At 42.1% G+C, this 19,880-nt stretch overlaps 1 protein-coding gene across 7 annotated transcripts in view; it reads left to right on the plus strand.

The window, feature by feature from the left end:
- Positions 1–19,880, plus strand: part of POLR3C (RNA polymerase III subunit C) — an 866,317-nt gene that overhangs the window by 787,914 nt on the left and 58,523 nt on the right. For 6 of the 7 annotated variants that reach the window (XM_044079982.1, XM_044079981.1, XM_044079983.1 and 3 more), the window contains one exon: positions 14,286–14,435. In XM_044079982.1, coding sequence (XP_043935917.1) covers positions 14,286–14,435 — 150 coding nt within the window. Of the gene's footprint in view, positions 1–14,285; positions 14,440–19,880 lie in introns of those variants that run through there. The other variant, XM_044079980.1, reaches the window with a different exon arrangement.

Genomic DNA, 19,880 nt, shown 5'->3' on the forward strand with positions numbered 1-19,880 from the left:
ATCTGCAAGCACAATTCCTGCCAGGAAAGATAAATACTCTGGCAGACGAACTAAGCAGAAACCTAATGGATCCCCACGAGTGGAAATTGGATCCACAAGTCTTCAGCATGGGGATGCCCGGACATAGACCTATTTGCCTCCCCTCACAACTGCCAATAACAGAGATTCTGCACAAGGACTTTTCACAAGCAAGCATGGAAAGTGGATGCTCTATCGTTCAGCTGGAAAAACCTAACAGTATATGCCTTTCCTCCTTTGCCTCTCCTCCCCAAGGTACTCCTCTAGGTCAGACAAGAGAAGCCAAAAATGATACTGATTTCCCCAGACTGGCCCCACCAGCACTGGTACCCAATGCTAAAGAGCTTGTCTCAATGCCCAACTTGGACATTACCTCAAATTCCTCGCTTATTGACCCAACAAGACAGTCAGATACTGCACAGCCAACTCAGGACCTTAAACCTGGCAGCATGGCGGATAATGTAGCCGTTCAAGACACACCTCTCTCTAAAGCGGTGATGGATGTTATTTTGTAGGCCAGGAGGCCTAGCAGCAGAAAATCTTATGCAGAAAAATGGAAGAGATTCTGTGCTTGGAACCAGGCACAAGGTATTGACACGATTGTTCCAAATATTCCTCAGATTTTGCAATACTTAACTGAGATGCTGGATAAAGGCCTTTCCTTTTCATCAATTAAAATTCATGCCTCTGCCATTTCAGCTCATTACAATACAGAACCACCTATTTTTTCTCATCCATTACTAAGGCAGTACCTCAGAGGGGTCAAAAACATAAGACCTCCAAGGAGAGCACCAGTACCTGCATGGGACCTCAAAAGTCGCACTGCCTCTGTTTGAGCCAGCCTCTGCAGCTGATATAAAATTCTTATCCTGGAAAACAGCTCTGCTCCTACCAGTAACCTCCACTAGACGAGTCTCAGAGTTACAGGCACTCATGGCTGTGGAACCTTTTATCATTTTCCATCCTGACAGGGTTTCTCTGAGGACAAACCCTACATTTATGCCTAAGGTGGTGTCTAGTGTGGCCCTTAACCAAACAATGTATTTGCCTACCTTTTATCCAAACCCACAGAGTAAGGGTGAGAGACTTCTGCATTCTTTGGACATTCACAGGCATCTACGCTTTTACTTAGACAGAACCAAAGCTTTCAGAAAGACTGAACAACGTCTAGTGGCATATGCTGCAGGATCACAAGGATAGCCTATCTCAAAGCAAACTATTTCAAAGTGGATAGGCCACTGCATTCGGTTCTGCTATTCACAGCATGGCAAATCAGTGCCTAAGGGCATTAGGCCACATTCAACCAGAGCAGCAGCCTTCCTCAGAGGAGTACCAACCAAAGACATCTTAGAGGCTGCAACTTGGAGTTCAGTGCACACTTTTGCAAAGCACCATCACTTACCTCTCTACTCTAAATCCAGGGCAGGCTTTGCCACTGCAGTTCTGCAGGGCCTCATAACCTCTCCTAATCCTATTTAGCACCAGCCTCCCAACCTTAGCTTTGGGATTCAACCCAAATGTAATGACTGCAACAGTGAAACACGATGAACATAGTACAGTTGTGCACCTACCGTAAATGTAGATGTTCGAGTGTATTCACTGTTGCAGTCCGGGTTACCCTCCCTCCATCCCCCTTTTCCTTTGCTGGGACTTATCTGTACTCCTCTATTCTGTACAACCTATGGGGGTGTATTTGCCTGTAGATGAAGGAAAAGTTGTTTTTTGTGTATGCAAGCTTATTGACATAATTTAGCCTACCTTTTTAGGGGCACCTGACATCTGGGACAAGAAAAACTGAAGAAAATGTAGTCGGCTGCATCTTTTTTACCCCTGGCGCACTGACGTCAGGGAGGAGGTGACAGAAGCCGATGCCAGACCTAGACTTTGGAACTCAGGCCGATTGCGGGTAGCCTGCCAGCAGGATAACCCAATTGTAATGACTGCAACAGTGAATACACTCAAACATCTACATTTATGGTAGGTACACAACTGTACTTTCTAAATACTTCAGTTGTTGTAACATATTATTTTGTCTGTAATAACCTTGTAACTTTTCTCCTGAGTCCCTGCTAAAAATGGGCACTGCTCATTTGGACTATCCTGGTCAACAAATGTATGATGAATAAGAGAAAATAAAATGAAGCAACCTAAGAAATCCTGAGTAAGGATACCAGGACAACCATGAGCAGGAAACCTGAGGTCTTGGAGACCAAGACAGTCCTGTAAAGGTCTCTGGATGATTGACCTAGTGAGATTCTGCCTTGTGCACATCTGGTCCTGTGACTTAATGCTAAAATGTCCATGTCTGCCATGATTTCTTCTGAGATACAGCGATATTAGGTTTTTTGCTGTTACTTATTCCTCAGAGGAATTGCAGTGACATCCAGGTTAAATGTCATTTGTCAGGCACTTACACTGAATGTGTGTTTTTCTAAAATTTTGGTTATAGAACTTGTAATATGTGAAGTGTTAGAATTTCTGACAATTCTTTTAGACAGTGTAAGGTGCAGGGCTTATCTGACAAGTTCAGTATGTCCCACTTTAAAGAACGATTGGCTTCTGCTGTATTTAGGCCAAAGTTTCAGCTGGCTTTTGATTACAAGTGGTTTGCAGAGGAATGTTTCAAAGCTTGACAAAGAATAAACCTCACAGCCCAACAGTTTTCTGTTTCATGAGTACCCCCACATGAAAGAAAAAAGGAGGAGGACCCCTCCACATCTGACTTTTCAGACTCAGAACTTGAAGGAGATGCTGTAGCTTTTTTGTCCCATATTTCCTCACTAGTGGGATATGGATTAGATGATGAAGCCATTCATTTTGTTTCTGTTCCTAATGATGTCGCTTTTGGTGACACTGAAAGTACCACATGGGAGCACTTTAAATAAGGCTCTGTAGGGGCATCGAGATATTTAAGCAAATGCTAAGTGGAACTCTTGGGCATAGATAAATTGAAACTGTTGGAAGGCCCCCAGTTTTTCAGGTATGCCTGTGGGATTGTGTCCCTAAGTCTGATTTACACCCATCTAATCCCAAAACTCCCAATAAGTTTTATAGGATCCAAGAAGCGTGTAAGTACCTGTATAAAGATATGAATGCCGATCCAGTAGTTGTCTTTTTGAAAGCAACAAATAGATCCAAGCTTGCACAGTTCTGCTGGCTTGCAGGGTCATCCCACTGGCTCCCCTTCCTGCATCTGGTTGACCAGTTTGTTCCTCCTTTGTGGTAAGAACCCTCTATCCCATTCATTTTCTGGGAGAGGTGAGAGACAGGTGTTAAGGATTGGGCCTGTCTGCTTTTTCTCTTTACTGTCCTATCCCTAATCCTCCACACCTTGTTAGCTCTACAGCTGTTGCACCAAGGAGGTGCATGCTCACTTCTACTCATTAGCAACTTCCTGAATAAGCAGCACAGAAATTAGTCAAGTTGAGATGTCCTTCCTTATTATTGTTGCAGTATTCTTTACAATAGGGATCCCCTGTCAAGGGCAGCCTGACTCCTGGCCAATATACCAAAACTTTTAGGTTGTAATGAGTATACTGTACATCACACCTATGCTTCCTGCACACAGCGTAAGGCCCTAAAGATGATGTCCAGATGTACCATCCTCAGAACAACTTTGTCACAAGTCTGAATGCCATCTTTGATAGTCTGTCTGAATGCTTATTCGTCTGCTGGTTACCTACCTAATTCAGATAAGTGCCCCATTGGGGTTTTTGTTTTCTTATCTTTTTGAGTTTGTTGGGTGGTTGGTTTCATGCCATCCAGAAAGGGGAAATGCCAGTGTGGGAGACAGATTCCTCATAAAGACCGTCACGAGCAGTGTTTATTTTTCTTAGGTGCTTCTCACAACTATACATCTTATTTGCAGACTTTCATGCCTAAGACGTCGTATAGTTGGCTGTCTTCCCTAGCTATTTACCTAGACAATCATCATCTTAAGCTTGTCACTAAAGACACTATGAAAGGACCTTCCCTACCCGAAAGAGAGCCATCTATGAAGAAGAAGGCCAAGAAAGCTAGGCCTGATTTTTCTGTTGTGCTGCCTCTGCTGGACATCTCTCTTTAGGCTAGAGAAAGCTCAGAGTGACTGTTTGGTCTCTGTTGGATTTCTCTGCTGCGACCCCTTCAGAGGCCGGCATGGATTTGGCTTCCCGCACGTCCATGGAGGCCTTGCAGATGTCCACTTCGGATCTGCAGGGTGAAAGCAGCTGATTATTTCCAAAGGGCCTAGGGGTGTTCCTTAAATTTTAGTGAGGGAAGAAATTATAACTACACTTATTGAGTGTCATCAGGGGTCAGAACCTCCTAAAATCTATAAGGCTGACATCCCCTTAAAAAAGAAGGATAAACCAAACATATTTCTCCTGCCCATAAAGACACTCAGTGAATGGCAAAACTTCACTCATGGTTTATTTAATGTCCTTGTGGCTTTGTAGCCCCCTCTGGGGGTTTCTGTTCCTGCTTCCCCTTGGTTTTCTGCTGCTCTTAACAGGCCTAGGGAGCAAGATTCCTCAGATGAGAATATAGATTCTGATGAGGAATCCCTGACTTACTCTTCCCAAATTCCTTCTCCCTTAGATTATGGCTCTGAGGAAGAACAGTCTATTAGACTTGACTGTCCTTTTGAGGAGATTCCTTTGCTGACACAATTTCCAAAGTGATGGAATTTTTCAAATGGGATTGTGCTCAGGTGTCTGATGTTCAGAAGAGGTACTCTGAGCTCCTGCAAATGAAGTCTCCTAGGCCTTCTGCTGTCCCTTTTGTTCTTGCTGCCTTGTTGGATGCCTTTTCCACTTCTTATGCTCCTGATTCCATATCCCTGCTCCTAAAAAAACTGATAGCTTTTGTAAGGTGATTGATGGCTAAAAGCTTTTTTTGTGTGTCCCTCTGCTGACCCTTCTGTGGTGTCAGTTACCTGTGGCAAGCCATTGAAATTTTTACCTTCTACAAAGTTATTTCCCTCTGACAAAGACAGCAGAACTATGGAGAAGTTGGATAAGAGTTTATACTTTTGCTACTCTAACTTTAAGAGCTGTGGACTGTTAGAACTATATGATCAGATGGATCTACCTGACAACATCGACACGTCATAACACCGACAACGACTTCACCGGCGCCAGAAGATCAACAAGTCAGAAGACCGACGGAGGAAAACACCGACGTTGAGAACACTGAGATGGGGAAAGGATGTGAAAGTATGCGGTAGTGACGGCAGTTAAAGGTAAGTGTCGATGTTGACGGTCTGTAGGGATAGGGTGGGATAAGTGAGTTAGGGTTAGGCGGGTTAGGTAAGGGTGCGAGTAAGGTAAGTGTGCGATGTTGACGGTCTGTAGGGATAGGGGTGGGATAAGTGAGTTAGGGTTAGGGCGCGGGTTAGGTAAGGGTGCAGTAGTGATATTTTTTGGGTTAGGGGGTTAAGTGAGTTAGGGTTAGGGCGGTTAGGTGAGTGTACGATAGTGACGGACCTTAGGGTTAGGGTTGTAGATAGTTGTGTATGTAAGGGTTAGTGTTGGTTTGTAAGGATTTTGGTGTGCTTGTGTTGTGTGTGTGGGTTTTGGACAGGGGATTTGTTTTGTTTGTTGTTATGATGTGTCGAGTGTATGAGGTGTCGTGTTTGTGAACTGTCGATTATGTGGTGTCGGTGAAGTCGTTGTCGGTGTTATGAAGTGTCGATGTTGTCAGGTAGATCCGACCAGATATATTTTGGGTCTTTTCTCTCAGCCCTGAGAGGTAGACTTCTGCACATTCTTTGTTAGGGATTTCTTCTCAAGTTGCTCGCCATTCCATTAAATGCAGCTATGATGCAGCTGATTCCCCGTCTAGGGCTGCTACTTTTGGCTCTGTGCTGAGGAGGTATTCCTGGTTCCGGCTTCAACCTTTGCCTGATGTCAAGGCTAAGTTGATGTATGCTCCTCTGGACAGTAAACATTAGTTTGGCACTGCTGCTGCCGAGTTAAGTCCCTCCAGAAAAAGGGTAAACCTTTACAAGAGTTGAAACATATTCTTGTTTCACCTCTTCCTGAATTTCAAAGGCGTTATCTTAACAAACCTGCCCTTGTCCATAGACAGTCTCACCCCTCCCCCCAAAGGTAAGAAGGGTGGTAGAAGGGCTCCCCCTTCTAAGGCTACCCAAACTCCTTCAGTTCAGAAGCCTCCTTTTCCTGAAAAAAACAGGTGTTGTCCGACTATCCTTGCCTTACTCTACCCAGTCACATTCCTCTCTCTGTCTTTCCTTGTTTCTTTCTGTTTGGTTACAGATCACCCAAGACTCCTGGGTCCTTTCTATAATTCACCAGGGGTATTTCATGGTCTGGAAATCCCTCCCCCCTCCCCTTTCTTGGGCATTCCTCAGCCTCCTCAGGAGCAAATGCACTTTTTCCAGAGATACTTCTGGGCCTGTTGGCTCAGGGAACTATTCAAGAGGTTCCAACTTCTCGGGGGGAGGGGTTTTATGCCAGAATGTTTTTGTTCCCCAGGAAAGAAGGTACCTGGAGACCCATTCTGGATCTTTCTCAGCTAAACACATTTTAGAACAGTTCTTCCTTTTGGATGATATCCCCTCAAACTTTGTTTCTCTTCTACTTCCTTAGGCTTTTCTTGTCTCCCTGGATCTCAAGGATGCTTATATACACATCCTTATCCATCCCATTTTCAGGAGGTTTTATATTTCACTGTTTTCCTGGCATTTTCAGTTTTCTACTTTGCCCTTTGGTCTCTCTGCTGTCCCAAGGGTCTTCACCAAATCCTTGCTCCTGTGATTGCTTTTTGCAGATCGAGGGAAATACAGATTTTTCCTTACCTGGACAACCTGTTCATTCAGGCCTCTTCTCCAGATATTTTGCTTCAGCATCATCACTTTGCAGTTTGTGTTCGCAAAGCCTGGGGTTTACTGTAAAATTTCAAATGTCATTCCTGACTGCTTCTCAGGATCATGTTTTCCCTTCTTCCACTTGTGTCATTTATAACCAGGAAGTTTCTAATGGATCTGGCTTTCATGGCTTCTACCATTCCTTTGTCCCTGTAGCCAAGCTGCACATGAGAAAGCCCTACTGGTTTCTAAAGTCAGTTTGGCTTCAACATTCTCATCCTTTAGGGTTTTTGGTCTCTATTCTTCCATGTCTCAAGCTGGAACTTCAGTGGTGGATTCATCAGTTGTCCCTCAACCCCCCAGGGCTTCCTTTTCAACTTCCAATCCCCTCTCAGGAACTCTTCACAGATCCTTTGGATGTGAGATGGGGGGCATCCTTTGGTCCTCTGAAAGTGCAGGGCCTTTGGTCTCTTCATCAAAAGAAGGACCACATCAATGTCAAATAGATGAGAGGCCTTCTTCTGGCTTTAGATTTTCTTTTACTTCCAGTGTCTCTTAGGATTCTCATAGGCACTACCACAGTGATGTGGTACATTAGCAAGCAAGGGGGGACATGGTCTTATCTCCTGTGCAGTCTAGCTCTTCAGGTATGTGAGCTAACTATTTAGTATCAAGTGACCCTTCAAGCAGTTTATATTACCTCAGCTCAAAACATACTGCCGGATTTTCTGAATAGATCAGTAACACAGTCCCATGAATGGATGCTTCACAGGGATGTGTTTCTGTACATTATCCACCAGTGGGTTACTCCTCATGTAGATCTCTTTGCCTCCCTTCTGAACAGACAACTTCCTCTCTTTTGCACCAGAGTCCCATGTCCACTGGCTTGGAAGGTGGACACCCTGTCTTTTTCTTGGAAAGAGGTGTTTCTTTATGACTTCTCTCCCCTTCCTCTCATTCTGAAAGTCCTGTTCAAGATAAAAGAGAATGGTCCCAAAATCTTGCTGGTGACTCCTTTTTGGCCCAAACAGCACTGGTTCCCTCTTCTTCTTCTGCATTTTTCCAAGGGCAGTAATCACAAGTTACCTTACAGGGTGGACCTACTCACACAAGGCAAGGGATCTCTCATCCATCCCTACCTGTCCACTCTTCAACTTGAAATTGCAGCTGATAGGGTTTTGATCCCCCACAGACGCCTCTTTTCTGAGGGTGTGCTTTTTGGGTCCTGGAGGAGGCCAGGAAACCCACTACTAAGAAATCCTGTCCAAATGGAAGAGGTTTTCTGTTTGGTGTTTTTCTCGTAACCTGGATTCACTTACAGTGGATATTCCCTTGGTTCTCTCCATTTATGTGAATTCCTAAATGCTGGGTTGGCCTATTCTTATGTTATGGCCCACCTTTCAGTTGTCTCTGCTTTTCTGCCTATGACCCCCCCATTAGCCTCTAGATTTGAAGCCAAACAGTTTCTTAAAGGGTCCTTCATATTAGGCCATCCAGGAAACTTGTCCCTCCTTCATGGGACCTTAATTTTGTCTTAGAAAAATTGACCCAAGCTCCTTTTGAGTCTGCTGCTTCAGCTTCCTTGCATCATTGTTCTTGGAAGACTGTTATTCTTTTGACCCTTACTTCAGCTAGACAGGTGTCTGAGCTGCAAGTTCTTATATCTGTTCCTACTTTTTTAGTTTTCCAAAAGGATAGGGTGTTCCATGCTCGTATGGCTGTTCCTCCTTTTTTAGTTTTCCAAAAGGATAGGGTGTTCTTTCATACTAATCCTTCTTGAATTGTATCAGTCTATTCATTTGTCTACTTTTCCCTTCTCTGTAGTCACTAGTGAGAAGGTTTTGCACATCTTAGATTTGCATAGACAACTTAGAAATTGTTTTGATAAAAATAAAGCTTTTAATAAATCTGAACATCTTTTTGTTTCTTTGCATCCTAGGTCTTTAAGTTTGCCCGTTTCCAAGCAAACCATTTATTCTTGGATTTCTAAAGCTATTTCTTTTTGCTATTTTTTTCATGGAACGAGGCTTCCTTCCTCTGTTAGGGCTCATTCTCCTAGGGAAGTAGCTTCTTCTGGTGCTTTTTTCAAGGGTTTTGGATACTAATTCTGTTCTTCAGGCAGCTAACCGGACTTCTGTGCATACCTTTACTAAGCACCAAGTCTGATGTGATTTCTAGGGCCAGAGTCCATTTTGTTAGGGCCATTCTCCATGGCTTCCTAGAGGGCTCTGCTGGCCCTTACTCCTCCCAGTTTTCTTCCTGAGCTCTATTGCACTCTCCCTATTGTAAAGAATACTGCAACAGTGGTATGGAAGGACATAGTATGGTTGTGTAAAATCTTACTATAACAGATGTCCTTCTCTTCAGTATTGCAGTATTCGCTCCCTCCCTTCTTCCCTGGTCCTTTTTCCTTCTGGATGTGCTTTATTATCTTTTAGTATACTTGAACTTTCGATCCTCCTGGGGCTTTTCAATTCTGAGGATGGTACATCCGAACATCACCTTTGTCCTGCACCATGCACGGGGAGCATACGTGTGATGTACAGTGTACCCATTACAACCTAATGGCTTTTGTGTACTGGCAGGACATTGGGCTGACCTTGGCGGTGGATCCCTATTGTAAATAATACTGCAACAGTGAAGAGAAGAACATCTACTGTTATAAGATTTTACACAACTGTACCCCCCCCCCAGGATGGGTGAGCCGGCATTGGCCATTCACTTCCATTTTCCACTGCGCAGTCCCTCCACTGTCCATGCCTGTAGTTTAGTCAAACACAAGTCTTCTGGGATGCTGTCATTGCTTTATTCCTCTGTATCATGGAGTCAAGGTACAAATGTAACACTTTTAGGCAGATAGAAGATACAGACTCAGAAATGTCAGATGAATCTTTAAAAGAAAGTATGTGCGGATTAACTTACACTGCCATTAAACTCAATAAGCACACAGTTTAATTTTGGTATGATGCAGTAGATGCCTGCTGTAGAGCAAGAGCTACTGGAATCATACCTGGCTTAGATTGCATCCAACACCAAAAGATGTGAAGTAGCAGCTTCTAGATATGTTTTTGCCTAAAGATTTGCTATCTGGCTTTCCCTCCCTGGAGCTCTTTAAATAAGGTAAAGAAGAAGGTCAATCTCCTGTAATTGGTGAATCAGTTGCACTTACCCGTGTTTTTTTTTTTTTTTAATGTATAGAAAACAAACTAGAGTGGAACTTTTAAGAACAAAGTTTTTGAGAGAAAATGAGCTTTGAGACGAGGCAGAGACAGGCAGCAAAATGAAGGGAATGGAGGCAAGTTCCTTCCCCTACATGAGTCTACTAGTCTATATTATGTGTATTGCCAGCCCCTTGCCCTTCTTTCCTTTTCTCCCTGCTTTCACTTCCCATTTCTTGGGAGCAGCCTGTCTAATTTCAAAGGGAACTGGTTCACATTGACCTTTGGGTGGGTGGGGATGATTATTCCAGAGGGATACAGGTAGGAATTCACCGTAATTCTTGCCTTTAATAGGTTTGGATCTCTCTTTGGGAAAAGACCCAACTTGTACTACGACGTTGAAACAGCTGACCCCAAAGCAGAAGAAGTACATCTGGGGGAGTAAGGAAAAAGTTTGTACTCCAGGCCTTCCATAGCTCCACATAAGAAAGGCTAGACACCAACTGTGCATCTCTCGATGCTGAATTCATTCCAGAGGCTGACAAGAATTTGATTTACGTCATCTAATGTGTACTACTTTTCTTGATTCCAGGGAACTTTTTGGTCTGTCTGGAAGTGAAGGATGCTTGTTTGCATATACCCATCCAAAGAGGTCATAGGGAGTATATAGGATTCAAGGTAGGAAGGATTGGACTACCCATGGTACCTTAGGTGTTCACCATATACTTGTTTTTGCATTTTTGAAGACACCAGTGGCATTCTTTATTCTATACTATGATCACTGCTAAATCCAATCCTTATCAGTGGAGGGGGTAAAGAAATCTGCTTACTGATCATTGCTTGACTTACCTGGACTTCTAAAAATATACTAAAATTGAACATGGTCCCAGAAAAGTTGCAGGTTTTCCCAGGGTCTCATTTGAACACAGGTGAGGGTCATCTTTACTTCCCCAAGGACAAGATTTCGATTTACGTCATCTAATGTGTACTACTTTTCTTAATTCTAGGCATCTTTTTGGTCTGTCTGGAATTGAGAGATGCTTATCTGCATATACCCATCCAAAAAAGTCATAGGGAGTATGTAGGATTCAAGGTAGGAAGGATTGGACTAGGTGTTCACCATATACTTTTGCATTTTTGAAAGATACCAGTGGTGTTCTTTATTCTATACTATGATCACTGCTAAATCCAATCCTTATCAGTGGAGGGGGTAAAGAAATCTGCTTACTGATCATTGCCTGACTTACCCGGACTTCTAAAAATGTACTGAAGTTGAACATGGTCCCAGAAAAGTTGCAGGTTTTCCCAGGGTCTCATTTGAACACATGTGAGGGTCATCTTTACTTCCCCAAGGTTAGGGTTCTCCAGTTGAAACTCTGTTTTCAAGATTTGGTATGGTAATCTCACATGTTTGGCAGAGCAGTTGTCAAAAAACCCTGGTGCATAGGTCCTCAGTCATTTTAATGGTTTCTGTAGTCAAGACACCATATGAGGAAAATCTAGTGGCACATCGGGAATCTCTGGTAGCAGCTCACTCACTCTTGCATCATATGATTCCTTTTATTCCATCCATCAGGAAAGAGCTCACATGGTCAGCCCAGCAAGTGAATCTTAATCAGGAGATCCTACTAATGACAAAAACACTACAGATCCCTTGGGTCTAACTTGGGGAATACATTTGAAACTTCAGGGAACCTGAACCAAGACTGTTCTGTACAAGAATGTCAACAGCAGACATGATTGCTTCCATTCTGACAATACAGACACTCATGCCAACCATGCCCGACATCCTTAAAATTGTCACAGACAACACAAAGATGACATGATACATAAGTAGGGATGCCCATTCATTCTTGCTAGCTGTGCTGGAGTAGGAGCTAACTGTTCAAAGGGGCTTGCATCTTCAGATGTTTTACATACTTTCTGGCCAGAACATAGTGGCAGATAAATTGACCAGGACCATTGTCAACAACCATGAGCAGAAGCTGGACCCTAAGGGTTTTTATTTCCCTTATGCAGAGGGTTGGTCTTCTAGTAATGGACCTCTCTGCTTCAAACAGAAACTTCTAGTTACAAAGATTGTTGTTCTTAGCAGAAAAGTGTGGACAGGGAATGTCTTTGATATCTTATGACACTGAAGCCTACGTTATGCTTTCCATCCTTTCCCATTCTCTGATACAGGCAATTGTGGCTCTTTCAGATTGTGCAAATGGCAATGGAGGGTCGTCTTCTGCTTCCACAGCATAGCATTCACCCACTCATGGCAAAGCAACTGTTACCCTCAAAACCTAAATACCCTGAAAGTAGTAGTATGGATCCTTTCACCTTTAGAAAAACAGCTTTCAGAGGAGTTGATTAGAATTTTGCAAGAGGGCAGAAAACCACCACTAGAAAGTCTTACCTAGCTAAATGGAAGAACTTCTCACTGTGTTGCTTTCTAAACAGGTTGTTTTCACAGAGTGCAAGGGATCTCAAATCATACAGTATTTGCAGGTGGTTTAGCAAGTAGTCTTTCTTACATGCCTGTTAAGGTTTACCTCTCAGCCATTGCTACATGTTTAACCATGGACCCTCCATTAAGTTCCCAGTCCTTAGTTAAGTTGTTCTTGAAGGGGATTTTGCAGCCCAGACTTCACAGGAGATGATTGCTTTGCCCTTTGGATCTGAGCTTTGTCACTGAAGTGCTAATCCTGACTCCTTTGGAACTGAAATTTCTGTATTGGAAAGTGTTATTCCTTGTAGATGTTACTTTCCTTGGAAGGATATCAGATTTGCAAACCCTAATTTGGAAGGAGCCTTGCATACCCTTCCACAGGGGCTGGGTAAATTTTGAAATAATCCTTCTTTCATAGCCAAAGTGATGCCTGAGCTTGCATTCAGCCAAGTAGTTCAGCCTCTGGAACAATGTTTTACCCAAATGCCCACAATAAAGGGAAATGTTATTAATGTCCATAGACATCTCAGGCATTAAATTTCTAGGACAAAGAATATCAGGGAAACAAATTAACTTTTTCTTTTGTATGTGCCTTATAAGGCAGATAAGCTACTCTTCAGTCTCTTTCCAAATGGCTGGCTAATTGTGTTGACATCCAGTATGACAGCTATAAGTGGCCCCTTAGATCTGTAGTCAGAACACACAATACTAGAGTAGCTGTGATCACAGCATTCTTTTGAGGAATTCTGTCCACATATGGCTGTTCTAAGACAGCTACTTGGACATCTGTCCATACCTATTCTGTACGCTTCAGGATAAATATCCAGTCTAAAGTTTACCAGGATTTCCTACTTTTATTTGCAGGGCATGTGAATACACCTTCTGCATGAAAGAACTGCTGGACTGCTTTGGTACTATTTACTCTGATAACAAATTATACTGTACTAATGATCCATGCAATGACTATAGTACAGTTGTGTGTATATAATGCCATGTAACATTTGAGTTGAGAGATCACTCCTGCAGTACATGTTCCCACCCTGCATCTGTACGAGACCTAGTGCATTCCCCAAAAAAGATCCTAAGGCGTGAAAGCTTTAGCTATATTGTAGTTTTTAGGAATATCTATGTAACCCTCTGATTTTCCAACCTGGGAAAAGAATCATCTTATGTCTAGCATAGGGTGTTATGGTTAGTATTAGATATATATTTAGACTTTCCAACTTGTATATCAGGAGCACTGAGTTCCCTTAGCCAAGATGCATGGTGTAGTCACTTATCCAGTAAAACTGTTAAATGGCTTGAGCAGTTTTATCTTGGAGGAGGAGATCAGTTTATAGGGGGCATCCGCAGAAGCTCTTCAAGCCAGACAGGAAGGTTGTACACTGGCCTTTGGCTGTTTTCCTTTGATAAGGAGTTATACTGCAGTAGTTATCCTACTACTTGAGTGTCTACTGCTACAATGAGTTATTCACACAGCTGTGCTTTACCTTGTATAAGTCTTGGTACAAAATTGCAGAAAACCGCTTGCTGTTTTAGTCCATGGCTCTAATGAGGATGAAATATTAGAAGAACCGTAGGTTCATAGATAGATACTAGGCCTGCAGTCAGGGAGACCACTGAGGAGCCTAGTCAAGTTTCCCAGTCATGCTAGAGTATGTTCTAGTTAAGTGACTTGCTCAGAGTCAAACAGCAGGCAAATGAAGGCTGAGGGAATGGAGCACTCTACAGTTAGCAGCTCGCTAATAGCTCATAGCCTTAATCCTCTGTGTTAACTACCAAACTAAAAAATTAGGATGATAGTTACCAACATGTAAACAGTTAAAAATTGTCCAGCATCATTGTCATGACTACTTTTTCCTTTTAGGCGCCTGCTGGAAAAGTCACAGCGCATTGAAGCAATAATAGCATCCATGCAAGCAACAGGAGCAGAAGAGCAGCAGCTTCAGGAGATTGAAGAAATGATCACAGCACCCGAACGGCAGCAGTTGGAAGACCTCAGGCGGAATGTGAACAAGTGAGTGTTCTCATCTGTAGGTTATAAATTCCCTTGTGTGTTCCCTCAAAGCTCCTTAAGAAATGCTGTTTATATCACATTCTTGCATATCTCATTTCTTCTTTATGCTTTAACAAGTTTAGGATATATAAACAGCAAGTTAATATTTTTTTGTGCTTGTGATGTTAGAATTCCTGTCTGAAGCCTGAGGCCTATAGTTGTGCCATAAAGTTTGGAGAAATAAATTGGGACTGGATACAAATGACAGCAAATGTCAAAACACACTGTACCATCTATTAAACAGTTTTTATAGGGAAGACTTCGCTCACTGGGAGCCTAAGCTCTATAAATGTTCTTTCAACAAGTGCCATTTGGGCAAAGTAAAATCACTGAAACAACTTCCAGAAACAACAGACTGAACTTTTCTCCACAGTGTTTTGACCATGAAGTTGGTAGCTACAACTTTGAGGGATGATAGGAGCAGGGATTTTACCCTGCACAAATATTTTTTTAGATTCACTGTAAGTTATTTTTGGTTATTTTACTTCACAAATATGGCAGTAACCGAAATTACCTTAGGTGAGTTGTCATAAATCGACCTAAACTTTCCCATCTCTGGCTCTTAACATATGCTAACTCTGAGATCCTTGTACCTTGAAGTAAAGAGAACACTTCAGTATGCTGTAAGCTTAAACTTGTTCTGTGTTTTCCTGTTCACATACACCAGGATCTCAAACTCATGGCCCCTCAGGCCCAGGATGTCCACAAACCAGCATAGTGCTGGGTGAGTGAAGTTAGGTACAGTACATTACTTTTAGAGATTATGGCCCTCAATTGAGTGAGCTATTCCTCATAAGGACTACATAATCATTTGAGTTTGAGACCCTTGTCATTTACTGTCCTCTTCGTAAGGATTGCATTACCATTCCTCAGAATTTCAGAAGTAGCACTTGATGTTTGGGCATTCATTTTACTGTTTGCAGTTGTTTTTTGACTGTCTGTGTAGAGGCCTTTCATTTCCCCTCAGCCATTTTTGTCAGACTTCTCAACTGAGCCTTTGCAGCTTGCAGGTGAAGAGCAGAGGAGATATTTTTCCTGGAACTGTCCCAGTAACTTCAGTAGGACATATTGTTGTGCAGGTTCAGAGTGATGCTATTTTTTTCTTTGTGTACCTGAGTACTTTTTAGCATTTTTTTTGCTGGCACAAATGAAGTTGTACTTGTTTCTATATTATAACATTTGCAGAAGTTAGAAGACTGTTAGGACCACTTTGAATTGTAGTGAAGCTCACACATGCCTACAGACAGCATGCAAAACCTTCATCTGAGTTGTATAAGTGCCTCTGGACTTTTGTAGTGTTGCAGTTAGAACTAGAGATGGACATCATTGCTTGAAGTGTGGCTGCTTCACTGCACATGTGGTACAAGTTGAAGTTGTCTTCTAGAGTCATCTGTTTCATCAAAAGTTAATACAGCTAAATATTGTAAGAAAAGAGTTTTATTCATTGTGGTTTTCAGTCTGTAATAGTATGAATGTGTTGTTCCAGGTTAGTAATGCAATGTGTGGTAGAAAAGGAGCACTGCAAAGAAGAGATGTGGTTGTGATAAAACCTATAGCAAATGAAACAAGTTGAGACTCAATGTGGTTGAGGTCAGAAATGGTCTGGAACTGTCTGAACAGAGCTTTGGAACCTGGCTTTTACTTTTTAAAGTGAATATGAAAAGAAAGTCTGTGTTTACATTGGGTGAACTAAAATTCTTGGTAGACTGATGTGTAGTTTTTGGAGCCTGTAAAAAATCTCATTTATGAAATTTGAGAGAAAGCTGTTGAGGCATTAAATCAAATTGAACAAAACTGAGCATTATCTGATTTGAGTGGAGAACAGGACAAGGCAGTGAAATGTAATACTGTATAGTCACAGAAGGTGGGGAAGAGAAATACTTGGTGTATGTGAAAACCTGGTTATCGTAGTGGATGTGCAAGGTGAAATGAGTATGCCAACTCCACTGTGACAGAATGGGAGAAAGAACTAAGAATACTGGATGCCCTCGTCCTTTTTTTTTCTCATTGGAAATGGAATGGTAAAGGCTATACATAGGTTTGTTTCTTTCTTTCTTTCTTTGGCTTTTCCCGGTTAGGGGTCGCCACAGCGGAACTCCGGTCCGCTAATGATTGGCAGTAGATTTTGACATGCTGGCTTGCTGGGCCTAACGCACAACCTGCAACGAAGGAACGCCCATTCACTTATGTCGCCACACAGCAGACGCTCTAACTGAGAATCGAACGGGCAACGTCTAACTGTGAGGCGACAATGCTACCGCAGCACCACCACCACCACTGCAGCAAAGGCTATACCTAGGTAATGTGGGTAATATTGAGAGAAGGTGGACGTTGCAATGAAATTAAGTATAAGAATGAAACGTACTAGTCAACTAGTCATGAAGAATGAAAAGTACTAGTCATGTTACTTGCACTTGTTGGCCACATATTTTGATAGAAAGTTGAGATAATTTTTCAATCAAAGTAAGGATGTTATAATGATAGGTACGAATGTAAACTGACTTCAGTAAAGAGTGTGAAGTGATGGCTTGTGTGAAGAACCTGTGATATGTCAAAGGTACTGTTCTATGGGAAGAGCTTTAAAAACTGATTGGAAGGAAAGGAATAAACAGCTTGATGACAGACAATATGGTGTAGTAAAGAAATGAAAAAGGTAGATAAGCAGACAGAATTAGACTAGAAGGGAAGGAGCAGCTCAGGGAGGTGTTGATCAAGTTTCTGCATAACACTGTTATGTGACAATGTGATGTCTGATTTGTGGTTAATGGTATTTTGTGAACACTATGTTATAAATACATATAAAAGATAACAGTAACGTAATAAGAGATTTTTATAAATTGGGAAAAGAGTAATGCTATAAATTAATTTAGGAGAGGTTATGTAAGTTAAATAATTTAAAGGATGGAGTAGTTGGTAAGATTTATTTGTACTACAAAGGTACATCCAGCATTCACTCAAAATTTAGAAAGGAACTGGAAAGAGAAGCAAAAAATAATGTTGGCTTTTTCTGTGTGAAAATCATAATAATGATGACAGAAGCATGCCGTGAAAGATACTTTCAGCACTATGTGGAAAAAATGTTGTTATAGTCAAGATTATGGGGTGGTGTTATATGTGTATGTAATGATATGTAAATTGATTTAAAATGTAAACAATGTAAATATATTCTGTTGATACAGCAATCAGGATGCCCCCCATCAAATATATTTCTACTTCCTAAAGAGATTGTGGAGAGCTTTTTCTCCTTCTGAGATGCTGAATGTGATTTTGGTTATTATTTCCCACTTACTTTTCTTAATTTCTTTTCCCCTTCCTGTCTGTCAGGCATGAACTGCCCAATAGTTCTTGAACACATTTGTTTCTTGGTGAGAGGGAAGTCCCAGTACTTCCCTGGCTGAGAGCCAGCTAGAAATAAAAATTGTCTCGACAGTGTTAGAGATTGTCTGTGTCCTGCTTCAGTCTGACTTCAGGGAACTCTGAATGGTCTTGTCCTAATGGCCTGATGATCTGGCTTCAGCAACCCTGCACCTCCAGACAGGGGTCTGACATGTTTTAGGACAGACCTTAGTTATCCTCTAGATGTTGAACTAATTAAAATCCCTTCCCCCCCATAGCATGTTTTTCCTCCAAGGTGGGGCTTAGAGGCATTTCTGTATATCCTAACTTCATCCCTTGATGGCCGAGATGCACACTTGCATCACTGCAAGGGATCCAGTGCCTCCTGTCTGTTTGCACATGCCTCTGCACATTTGAATTGGAGGCTGCTGTCACTGGCTTGGCAGTGGCAAGTGTATGTCCGTAATTTTGTACTGCGTACAAAGTGCCTGTCTGTGCCAAGCACTGGTAATGCAGTTATTAGAGTGCTCCCATTGCCACTGTCTGCAGTTCATTTCTTCTAGCACCCCTCGGGATCCTCAACCACCCTAGTTGCTATTCAAACTCAGACCATCTCATAGGTTCATAGGTAGGTACTAGGCTATCGGCCCTGGGGCCTATATAAGCCTAGCCAAAAAGGTTCCCCTGGCTTTCGCCACCCAAGAAAATTATTTTCCTGTGTCCCTGTCAAGCAGTGCCGCAGAAGTGATCCCCGGGGTGAATGTTCTATTCCCCATCCAGTCGTCAAGATTCTTCTTGAAGAGGGCCAATGAGGAGCTTTGCTTGACATGAATGGGTAGTTTGTTCCAGGGTATGAAAAGTCTCTGAGACAGGAATCTATCCCTCCAGCATTTTCTGTTTATTGTGGTGACAAGGTTTAGGTCCCTGGAACGTGAAGTTTGGAGAGATTGGAATTTATTTAAGTGTAGCATGTCCAACAGCTCTGGCTTTGACATAGCTTTGCATGTTAGGCAGACATCGCCTCTGAGTAGGCGATATGCAACGGAGTAGAGCTGGAGTTATTTGAGAGAGTTTGCATATGGCATCTGTTTGAGGACGGTAATCCTCTGAGTGAGGTATTTCTGTGGTCTTTCCAAGGTGTCTTGTGAGATGCATGCCAAACGGGGCATTGTACTCTATAATGGGTCTGATGAGGGATGAGTAGAGAGGAGCAATGACCTCCTTTTTTCTATAAGAGAACCCTTTTTTGATGAGGTGTGGCACGTAGAAAGATTTCCTGACTACTGTGGCAATGTGTTAATCAAAGGAGGAACTACTGTCCACCTGTGTCCTGAGGTCTCTTATCACACTTTCAGTATTTAGTAAACTACCACCTATGTGGTAGTTCATGGGTACCTAGTTTTTCCCAAAGGGGATGACAATGCACTTCTTGGCATTGAGCTTGAGACCATGACTTTGACATCAAGCATCTGTCTCTGTGAGGCCCTTTTGTAGAATGTCTACATCATTAGGTGATTCTATTATAGCTCCCAGTTTGCAGTCATCTATGAACTTTGTTAGCCAAAGACCTTCTGTCATAGACAGACCTTTATCACTTTGTAGCATGGAGCCAAGTGCTCTACATAGTTTTTATTGGAATTTCACTGGACAAATACCTTATTTTGAATACCGCTAGTACAGAACAAAGAGTTAATTATTCCATAACATCATTAGATTGATTTCCCCCCTATAAAAATGGTTTCACTAGTACACCTTTTTGTGTAGTCTGCATATTTAAATATTTACATCTTAGTATGGTACTGCTTATGTAACCTTTTTTTTTCAGACTTTGTGAAGTCATACCCTGAATGAAATGAGCAGGGATAGAGGTTAATCTGGTGCTGATATATTAGCCTCCCCAGCCAGTAAAAAAAGACAGGTTGCATGGAAGCTTTTAGGCAAAAAAAAAAAAAAAGAAAAAAGTTTATTGCATTAATTATGGAGTGCGAACAGTTACTTAGAATTAACTGCATGTCAAAGCTAGATTGGTAATATCCTTTTCTGACAGAAATCAACACATTATGGTTCCTA

The sequence above is a fragment of the Protopterus annectens genome, chromosome 8.part0 (genome assembly GCF_019279795.1).
Source record: "Protopterus annectens isolate FY-2018-M chromosome 8.part0, PAN1.0, whole genome shotgun sequence".
Lineage (NCBI taxonomy): Eukaryota > Metazoa > Chordata > Ceratodontiformes > Protopteridae > Protopterus > Protopterus annectens.